Source organism: Pyxicephalus adspersus, chromosome 11 (assembly GCF_032062135.1).
Source record: "Pyxicephalus adspersus chromosome 11, UCB_Pads_2.0, whole genome shotgun sequence".
In the NCBI taxonomy this organism is placed as follows: Eukaryota; Metazoa; Chordata; class Amphibia; order Anura; family Pyxicephalidae; genus Pyxicephalus; species Pyxicephalus adspersus.
This window is the reverse complement of record NC_092868.1, coordinates 8,017,488-8,028,690: the sequence shown is the minus strand read 5'-3', so window position 1 is coordinate 8,028,690 and position 11,203 is coordinate 8,017,488. Positions and strand designations below refer to the sequence as shown.

Genomic DNA, 11,203 nt, shown 5'->3' with positions numbered 1-11,203 from the left:
TTGGGCAAAGTTGGAACAAATTGTATTTGACAATAAAATTATCCTACCTGAAAAGAAGTCACCTGGTTTTCAAACCTTCACGTCACCAACGACATTCAAACTTTACTAGTTTCTTAAATAAACAATTCTTCTAAAGTTTAATCAAAGGATTATGGGTTTTGCCAAGAATTTTGGCTAAGCAAGGTGCTCGAAAAAGTATAAATATCAACGCTGTGAATATCCATGACACAAATCAATAAGCAAGAGAGCGAGAAGACAACTCATCAAGAGAGCAAGAAGACAACACATCAATCTACAAACCTAAATTCGGGTTTCTACAACCATGAACTACATCCTTGTCTTCCTAATCATCGGCACTGCAATCACTGCAGGTAAGACATTTTTGAGAAATCAATTTTTTTCTGAAATTAATTCTAAATCTTTAATTCCCTGACATGTAACACTATAGGGTCCACTGATGAAGCACTGGTGGAGAATCTTGCAGGTCTATATGTTTTTAATGACAGTGATTGATGCTCCACTGCCTGGACGCTCTTCATTTTTTCTGCTTTTGGTGCTTTCCCACCATAGCTTAGGCAGCTGTACTCCAACAATTTTTGATCACTTTTAATCTCCTAAAATATTACACACAACTAAACAAAAACTATAATATATCAATATGGGTTTGATTCACAAAGACTGTTAACATTGCTTTATCTTAGTAGTTGACAGACTGAGGCATTTTTTCAGATAATGGGTTTAAAAGATTTTGGATCTACTGCATAAATACATACAAACTGGTTATTAAGGGTAGGTGTAGATAAATACAGACAGACTTGAATCCTGAATTTATAGTTATATGGTTAGGTTGAAAGGAAGCCCATTGACCTAAAAAAAATAAATAAATGAATAAACTAGACGACCTGTATATTCTAGGCAGCAAGCTTATCACAAAGTTGTTTGAGAGGAAGGTGAATAAATTTGGGGTTCAGTTTGCTCCAATGGGGAGAACTTCAAAAATATAACACCCAGTTATATTCTTTGAATGTAGAAATCATCCAGCTTTTTCTTGAAGCAATTTATAGAACGTGCTAAAACTATTTCTCACATACCTTACTGTGAAGTATCCCCTGCATGCGGGGACATTAAATTTCTTTTCCTCCAGATACAGAGTGCCCTATTGTCCCCTATAATGACCTTAAAGTGAGAAGCCAGTTCTTTATAAAAAAAAGTATATATTTATACAGGATGATCATATCCCCCCTTAAACATCTCTTTCCAATGGAGAATAGATTCAGTTCAGCTAATCTCTCCTCATAGCTGAGCTCCTCCATTCTTTTTTTTAGTTCTCTGCACTTTCTCCAATTCTATAACATTCTTTTGTGATGCTTTGTACAGGGAGAGGATTCTGTCCATATCTCTGTCTATTCCTCTTTTAATAAAACACATGCTATTTTTTGCTATGTTAGAGATTGCAGCAATTGCATTAAGTCTGTGATCTACTAAAACATCCAGATTACTGATCCCTCTCCAATATGTCTCCCCCTAAAATGTATGAAGCATGCATGTTGTTAGCCTTCTAATTACATAACTTTACATCTAAAACCTTAAATGTCATTTGCCCAACCAAACAGTAAATTTTGGTCTGCCTGTCACATTTGGACTGTATTACATTATATAATTTAAAGTCATCTACACACATAGATGTTAACCTTTTAATTCCTACCTCTATATCATGTATAAATGTAAACAAGTAAGGGAACTGAACCCTCGGGTACATCACCATTAATCATAGACTATTTAAACTATAAATCAATGTTCACTACTTCTTGACTATGGTCTCAAAAAAGTGTAGTTTTAAACCATGGTGTTTTAGACTTGTGTAAAATCTGACGCAGTGTGTTTTTTTTTCAGGCAATGCAATGTCATACTTGTAATTGCACCGACGATGGAACAGCTGACTGTGAATTGCAAGAATGTGCAGAGGGGGAGATTTACTGTGTAACACAAATTGAAAATAACACATTACGTAAGATTACTATGACATTTAAAATATTGTATACTGTATATTAGAGAACATTACAAAGAAGTAAAAATGTCAAGAAAACCCTGTTTCTTTTGTAATAACTGTGAAAAAAAAAATTGTAGGTAAGGGGGTATCAATTACATGGGTATTTCTCTTGACCCATGGAGATGAGCGGTAGTGACGTATAGAGTGCTAACCTGTACTCTCCTACATGTTTATATATATAAAATTAGAGGTAGTTAGCACCGATGGTCATTCTAGTGTGTGCATGCAGTCAAGTGAATTCCCAAGACCACTATCCAAAAAACAAAAGTAGGAAGCAAATGAAAAAATAAATGTAATAGAAATGCAAAAAAATATTCTAAATCTCCACCCAATGCTTAAAAAAGGAATGCAATCCATTATTATGCAATTTATCACAATCACCTGACTATATATGCAATAATGTACCCTGGTAAGTACCCAATTGTTAATTTTTTAGCAATAATTTTTAATTTTTCCAACATATTTGTACAAAAAAAAACATTTGATCTGCATTAAATCAGTACTTACAGGTAAAGGTGACATACCTGACCAAAAAAGTATGCACCTCTACATTTAAAATAGAAAATTGGTGAAGGAGGTTCCACCTATCCTCTGGCAATTTAACAATTGCTTTGCCAACCCCAAAATAGTAGAACAAATGATAAAAAGGAAAGAGAAAGCCGGGAGTTTTAGTGATATACTATTTCACTTAATATACTCTTTTTGGCACTAAAACCCCTGTTTTTTTTCTTTTCTATCATCACCTCTACATTTAATACCATTTGAATCCCATGGAATTAAAATTGGGTGTTGAAAATGAGAAATCCTTGAATAAAACTTCCTTTTAATAGTTGGCAGGTAGACCCCACCTTATATCTTTTAATCTTTGTATTTTGATGTGTGTGGTTCCATCATGCTTCAATGCTCTCAGAATAAAGGTTCTGGTGGTTTCTTTTAAGGACAAGTGAATTTAAAAATTGCCATATTAACTGAAATTTATGATTTCACTGTAAGGAAAGTAATCCACAAGCAGCATAGCTTTCCATTGACTGGTGTTTGTTTGGGCCCAGCAAATGCAGCCCAAGGGTCTAATTTCTTTTTTTTTCCTTGTGTTTTTATGTACATATATCAATTTAATCTGTTGGTGTTGTGTAAATAAAAAATGTAGGTTTTATTGGGGTGTACTTACTTGTTCACATGATTTTATATACATATATATATATATATATATATATAATATACATCTTCTAATATTTTAAATGTAGCCATGATCTTAACATTTAGCATTTTACATTTCTAACAACTTGCTATCTATTGTTTTTTATTTTAGGGGGTGATGTAAGACTTACAAGAAGAAAGAGATGTTTGCCCGCTAATCAAGAAGCTGTATGTGAAAATACATTGGATCACAATACTGGTGAATTTTCATATCGCATGTACTCAAAATGCTGTTCAACGGACGGTTGTAATTCAGGTGCAATCGAAAGTAAGTATGACTGTTCTAAATGTTATTATTTGCAATCAGGTTAATACACAGTGCAATTATAATCTGAAGGAGAAGCAATTCACTGATTAGGATACAAAGTCTGGATAAACAATCAAAACCTTATTCAGGTCCCTAAAGGGGTCCCAGGGTATTCCTGGCATTTGTAAGTGAGGTAATGACCATTCCTAATGATGGCAGGAAGACGTTAACTGGAACAGTCTAGCCTAGACAAGAAAATACTCAGGAACTACAGGAGTGAAAGTTTATGGATAGAATTCTCTAGTGATAGGGTGCTGGAGAAGGACTCAACCCAGAATGTTTTAATGGTGTAATGAGTACCTAGCTACATCAGAAAAGTTATTATTTCTAGTACAGAGACCACTGATTTCTATATATATTCATCATGTTTGTACAAGGTTTGTCTTTATTATTTGTTTTACTGTTGCTTGTTGCTGGCTGTAATAATCTTCTTAATTTTTTTCTGCAATATTAAGTGCCAGACATAGACAAAACTCCTAATGGTAAAACGTGTGAAGCCTGTTTCGTGGAGGATAGTCTGCAGTGCAGCGAATATAAAACCATTGACTGTACTGGCAATCAGCATGAATGCTTAACATTCCAAGGCCTTGGACAACGCCCAGGTAATGTTTCCATTCTTTAATACAGGCATGAATGCTTACACACACATCCACATGGCGTTTTTGCTGAGTAATGAACAGTAATGGACGGTAATGGACAGTAATGGCTTCTGGTAGTTGTCACACTTTCATGACATGCTATGTATAACTCCCTGATGCATGGATAATATTCAGGGTTTCACTTAGATGTAATTCCTGTGTAGCCCAGGGAGGCGTGATGCCAATAGCCCAAGGAGTGTTAGCTTTCAATGAATAGACAATGCAGATCTCAGCATTTTTCACTTCCTCCACCATCTTGCGTATAGGACCCCATAATGGATAAGGCATCCATCCAGGGCTCACTTCATTGTGGAGACAGCAGTGACGCTGGAGGATAAATAAATAGATCATGTATGGTGAACAGATATACACAATGTTGAATCCTGAAAAGGAAAATATTAGATACAAATAGAATAAATATTGATTATACCGGTACATTACATGGTGTTTGACTTGCCAGGGCTGTTTTAAATCTTTAAAGGGAATGGGTAAGGGCTACTATGTAAGTCCTTAATCATTCCCCAGGGTGGGGCAGCATATGTCTAGACCCCTTTTAAAGGAGACTTCCATATTGCAAATAATCCACTACCCACAGAAACCTACAACACCAGCCACATTCTGGGAAGGATGGCCTTCCCCCCAAGGATCACCCTTGCTATTGTTTAGGGCAGCTGGTTTGGTCTGGTATTTCAAAAAGGAAAGGGACTAGATGTTTTTTTCCATCTTTCTTTTCGAGAAAACCAGATTCCTGGGGACCTTTTATGGATAGGAGAGAGAGCACATAGCGTTGCCACCCCATTTCCTATCCAAGATGGTCCCCAGCCTTTTGAAGGGCCTAATTTAATTATCATGGGGAATGCATGTGATTTTTTCTTGGTTAAGAAAACGGCTTTAGTTCTTACAAAAGGCAGCATTTTTGTCAGAAAAAGTTATTTGTTTTAGGCCTGTGAATATGGGGATTTAGTGCAATAATACATTTTTTGGATGTGTGCAACAAAGGTAAAGGAATATAATAAACTTAACTGTGTTAGTGAAATTTTCTTTAGGATCCCATTCGTAAATGGAAATTGTATTGGCTAATATTGAGTTGTGAGTTACAATTAGCACACGGCCTTTGTTGGTCCAAATTATAATAGAACCACCAATAGCACAAAAGATTAATGTCCCTTTTGGGAACTTTCAAGTTCCAGGTATGCTAATGTTTCCTGTAAAACATGATGGAATATGGTAGTGCTATATAGTATAGAGGTTAGAACACAAAATTGTATCCAGTATATAGTAAAGGACAAAATGAAAAACATTTTTTTGTAAAATGTGTGCTTTTGTTAACATTCTTTTTTTCATCTTTTCTTCTCTTTGATGCAGGTCTCGATTGGAAGAATTATAATTTTAAAGGCTGTATCAGCTCAGATGCATGCAAGGCTGACCTCACAAAACTGCCAGCATCTGGAGTTAGTGAAACTACCAAGTACAGCTGTTCACTTGCCATGTCTTTAAAAGAGCAGCCCCAATCTTCTTTATTGCCTAATGTCATTGCAAGGGTGACTATCCATGGATTCCCAGTCCCAGGTACACAAAAAGATTTCTTAGAAGCCAACAAATTAAGCAGTGAGTAACCAATACCAGTGGGGCAGTAGAACCAGTATGCTGGACATTTATTGTGCTTCACTAATCTGCCTTAAAGCAAATCTGCAGTGTGGAAAACTTTGTGATCTGCCATTTCATAGTAATAGTAGGCATTAACTCTCAGCTTTCACCAACATATATCAGGAGCTCCTAAAGTACTTTATATCTATTAGCATCCAGAGGTGCCTACTCTTGTTTCCTTTTGGTAGGTTAGAAAACTGTTTTCCACTGCTGGTGAATTTAAGGGCCACTGATGTTTGATTCCTCATGCAAAAATATATTTTCTTTTATGTTTGCAACCTCATAAGAAATGCACCTTCTTGTAACCGCAAAGAATATGCACCTGGACTCTGTCCTGAGCTTTCAGTTTAATAAACTATTCAATACTCTGCAATAAAATTGTCTCTGTTGTCTCATTCCACTACAATATTCTTTAATATTTTAGTTCAAAAACAGAAGAAAACCAGTATAACCATTTAGAATCTAAAGTCCAAGTGAGCTTTCAGTTTCAATCAGAAAAAAAAATCCAGTGGCAAATCAGGGGATGTGAAAAGTTTTACAGCATGTTACAGCAATCTGGGTAGAAATGCTTCACGTCTGCCAGGATGGTTTAGAGAAGGATTCTTGTTCTATGTGTGAAAGCAGTCATCTCTCTTCCGAGGACTGACTGGTCCTTCTGCTAAGTAAAGCTGGAGTTCTTTAATAAAAATAAAAAAATGTTCATATCCTCAAACTCTTGAATATATAAAGCGTGTTCTAGGCTAATTCCAAACAAAATCATCAAATGTTAATACCAGACGTAGTTTTATATTTATATAAAGTAAAAAACATTATCCATACCAGTAGTATCAAATGTTTAAAGCAGCAGTTCCCAAACTAGCCAACAAGCAAAAATGTTCCTTCAGATTACCTTTACTGGCCCTTGGGAACTATTCCCTCTAGAACACCTACAACTATGGGTACTATTTCCCCCATTGGGACCAATGACAAAGCATTATTTCTTCCACCTCTACAGATATTTTTATTATTTTTCAGTACTTTTAACACATTTAAAATGCTGAACTTTCACGGAGCCCTTTAATTTCCAAAATGTTTTATTTCTGCTGATAAGTGTTCACAGGTCTTTCTTCCCCTTGTGTATGTTAACGATATTTATCAGCATTTTTAAATATTTTGCAGGGGTTTTGTATTGAAAAAAGCTAATTTCTGTACTACAGACTAGAATATACTCATAACTGGCTAGCAAGTAATGGGGCTCATTGATATCTTGACTATATGGACCCGAATGATTAAAGCCCTCAAAGCTTGTAGAGAATACACTTTCATCGGTGAAGCTGGGTGATCCAGCAAACATGGAATGGATGTGCTTCAGGATTCAAAACATTTGCTAGGAAATTGAAAATTACTTTGAAAAAATCCATTTCAGGTTTGTTGGATCACCCAGCTTCACTGATAAAAAGTCCTCTCCAGCCTTGGAGAGCTTTAATAAATCGGGCTCTATAAGTGTTCACCCACCTAAAAACAGCATTCAGAAAATCATTTGGATACAATGAATGTGTATACAGTTTAGGCACCTGTGCACAATACCATATAGGCATGTAATATAGTCCTATATTGATGCGTTTAGATGGAATTGTTCTCAGCCACCAGATTCATTTTTTGTTTATGGGTTTTAGATCCCAGTGGTAATAAAAGGAGTTTGTCCTTAGGCCTTTTCACTTACAAATCATTTACCTAAAGACAGCCAAATTAGGAACCTATAAACACTTCTAGCATGTTTTTTTTGGTGGTGGCATAATAAAAAGAAACGAAGACAAACGAGGCAAGGTATACCATACTATATATATATATATATATATATATATATATATATATATATATATACACAGGATATATAGTATAATGGCTCAGTCATTGACTTGGACAAATATCCAATCAGAAGGCTTGCTGGGGAACATGTCAGAAAGTCAGCATCGTTTCCATTGTAATATAGACATAGAACAGTCAGTACCTGTCATAACAGGACAGTTGAAGGGTCTGATTGCTCCCCTTGGTGGCCATGCTGCCCTAGCCCACGGCCCTGGTCCCAAGTAAAAAATATAATCATTTGGAGCGGTGTATGCATAATCATGTACAGTACATGGATTTACTTTATAGATGTGCAACATTTTTTTGCAGGAACATTATTGCATTTTAAAAGCAAAAAAACATTGATTTGAATAATTATATGAATTGGCATGACAAACTACCATTAATATGGCCATTGTAAAGGAGCTGATCCAATAGAATTTGTATATTATTATTATTATATATTAATTATATAGTGCCTATTATTACACAGCGCTTTACAATGTCCATATCCAGTCTCTAGCTGTCCCTCAAAAAGGCTCAAAATCTAGTGACTAGGGATGCGCAAAAAAAAATTTAAATTTGATCTGGCCTTGAATCGGGCCTGTGTAAATTCGGCCGTCGAGTTCAAATTTTTGGGACCTGCAAGAGCAATTAGGGGAGCGAAGCTGACAACTCGGCTCCCCTGATTGCTTTTGCAGCCCTGAAGTATGTGTTCATGGACAGAGATTCTCTATCCAAGCACACAGGAGTCCCACGGCTGTGCTCATCATAAATAAATGCAGCCGTGGGAATCCTCCTGTGCGCAATCCCAGGGCACTAGAGGTTATTGAGGGCAATAGAGAAGTACAGTGGCTTCATGAATGTAGCTGTGCTACTCTTGTAATAATTTCCTCAATCTTCCAATGGGTCTGTGAAATCAGTTCGGGGACCCATCGGAAGTTAGGGGAAATTTTTGCAAGAATAGCAAAGGCATTCTCGCTCATCTCTACCAATGACCAGTACATTATTATAAGATTGTAAAGCCCCACAAACAACCACTCAAACCATAATTGTAAATAAATACGTTATGATGTTATGATGGTTTTATTAAACCAATCACCAAACCAAGAGGAACAAAATTTAAAAAAATAGCACCTGCTCAGTCTTGGGATGTGAACAACAGATCTGTTTTTTTTTTTAAATACAAGATTTAGAAACATAAAACATAAAAACATAAACATAAAAATTTAAACTTCTAGAAACTCACTTCAGTAGCAGAGGGGTCATGACCTGTAAAATGAAAGAAAAAAAAATCCAGAAGAGCTCCTTACTAAGTGCTTCAAAAATGAACTGGACCGGTCTAATTTGACGGTCCTATGGGGAACTTCTTTTGCTTTGTTTCTGAACCAAGACCTTGGGCAATAAGTGAGAAAATTATTAAAACTAGCAATAAATTACTATTTAATAGTCTCTAAACTGTTTTTGGATGCTTTGAAAAGGTTGCTGAATCCCTAACTTATACTAAACAAATGGTAAAGTCTGGCAGTTGACTGTTTACCTGTGCAAATAGTTCTTGGTAAATAACGCCTACCAAAATAAATTTAAAAGAAGAAATTGTGCCACTGCACATATTAGGGATGTGCATACAATACAAAAAACCATTGTGGTCCCAATCTAGCTAAATGCTTTCCAGAGTCCTGCTCATCAGTATACAGCCAAACATTTCAAGATACTAGACCATCACACCTGTATGGGATTGTTGCATAACTCATTCCATAACATTTTCTACTTTTCTGAGAATCCTTTCCACAATATTGTAGAGACAAGAGGAGGATTTATGCCAATTCAGCAAAAAAAATTATGTTGGATAAGAAATCCAGGCTCCAGTTCTTCCCAAAGGTGTTCATTGGAGTTAAGGCTTTGTAGGACACTCACGTTCTTCCATATCATACTGGTCAAACCATGTTTTAAAGAGACAGGATTTATATGCAGTCGTAATGGAACAGGAAACAACTCTTCCCCAGACTACAAGGTTTGGAGTTCACAATTATCTAAAATACATTTGTAAGCTGTAGCGTTTAGGTGAAATCTGTGCATGTTGAGCAAATAAGAAGAATAGAAACTTAGATTGCAGTCTGATTCATGATTTTATGACTCCTGGAAATCGACAAAAGAAAGCTTTTTGTTGTCCTTAAATCCTGCTTGTGGCATTACAGAATCAAAAAGTGTCAATTATCAGTTAGGATCCTACCAACAAAGTATATTAGGCAGGACATATTGAAGAGAAAGAGAGAAAAGACAGGTATTGATAGGCAAAGTATATGCTTAATAATAATTTTTTTTAGGTATTTAAATGTTCTACTAAAACTAGAAAGAGTCTTACTGAGCTAGACTTTCGCTAACACAGTTCCACTATGCTATAGCTTGATCAAAGGTTACATATCATGTCAGAAAATGTTAATTGGATGTCAGCAAACCCAACGCGTTTTGCGCTGCAGGGCTTCTTCAGGGGTTCGGGAGATCTTGAAAATTGTCCTAATGTATGGTATAGTCAGCATAGTCAATCGAAAATCAATGGTCTGTATATTTCCAGCATTCATATAGTTTATAACTTCTGTAATCATGTGAATAATTGCATCTATATCAAACTAACCAAACATATACAAGATTTATCATTTACTTGGTGCTTGCTGATGCTTAACCACAGAAAACACAGTAAGTAACCTCTACTTATGGTGAACGAAGTTCCTAATAGAGAGAAAACTAACTGGATAGTTTGGACGTTCTAAACAGGAAAGACGGTACAAAGAATTACTAAAATACAGTTTAGGTCAACCATTTAGTTAAAACTGATATTTTTTGCTTACTTGGGTGGTGGCCGTTATTTGATTGTAGGATTGCCTATTTTTTGGATGTTAGTGAATACTTCCTAATATATAAAAAAATACCAATCTTATTGGTAGATTCTTGATACAGGAACATATATAAACATTGTAGAAAAGGAAAAATTAATTCATGATTCAACCTAATTATATTGGAATAGACATAAGTTAAATGATTGAAAAGGACATTGTACCTACTATCCCATTTAGTTGTTACTGCTTAAATTTCCCATAAGAGAACTACTGTCCTGTTGTTCAATCTTTAATACTTTATATTTTAGTATCAAATATTTAAAAGATACATTTTATCGGTTGTATATATCAGAAATGTCCACTAGGGGGCATACCTTTCGTGTGTTCTTGGTTTTATATTTTCGAGCTGTCATACGTTCTTTATTTTTGTATGAATTCTGGAATGAGTGATGTAACATTATCTGCCTATATTATACATTGGTATATTAGAAGTCATGATAAAAAAAAAGAAGAATATACCTCATATAGTTTAATGTGTTCCAAGCTTGATGTGCAGCAGTGTATTTGTGAAAAGATGGTAAATGGGGCCTCTAAATACAAGTATAAAGAGTTGTATTAGAAAGGTCAAACAGTTTTGATTGGCAAAATATTTGGGTAAGTAAGCTATGAGAATTTTATTTTCTTCTTTCTTTGTTTCGTT

General features: G+C 35.4%; 1 protein-coding gene across 1 annotated transcript; it reads left to right on the top strand.

Moving 5' to 3' along the window:
- The first annotated feature begins 261 nt into the window (after positions 1-261).
- Positions 262-6,178, top strand: LOC140340943 (phospholipase A2 inhibitor and Ly6/PLAUR domain-containing protein-like). The gene is made up of 5 exons (XM_072426407.1): positions 262-371; positions 1,894-2,008; positions 3,360-3,515; positions 4,010-4,156; positions 5,558-6,178. Exons 2-5 carry the CDS (start codon positions 1,897-1,899, stop codon positions 5,806-5,808), a joined length of 666 nt encoding a protein of 221 aa, XP_072282508.1. The 5' UTR covers positions 262-371; positions 1,894-1,896; the 3' UTR covers positions 5,809-6,178.
- Positions 6,179-11,203: the final 5,025 nt, after the last annotated feature.

Coding starts and splice junctions, on each gene's coding strand:
- LOC140340943 (XM_072426407.1), top strand. CDS start 1,897: ATGCAATGTCATACTTGTAATTGCACCGACGATGGAACAGCTGACTGT. Junction 3,516..4,009: donor TAATTCAGGTGCAATCGAAA/GTAAGTATGACT, acceptor TGCAATATTAAG/TGCCAGACATAGACAAAACT. Junction 4,157..5,557: donor AGGCCTTGGACAACGCCCAG/GTAATGTTTCCA, acceptor TCTTTGATGCAG/GTCTCGATTGGAAGAATTAT.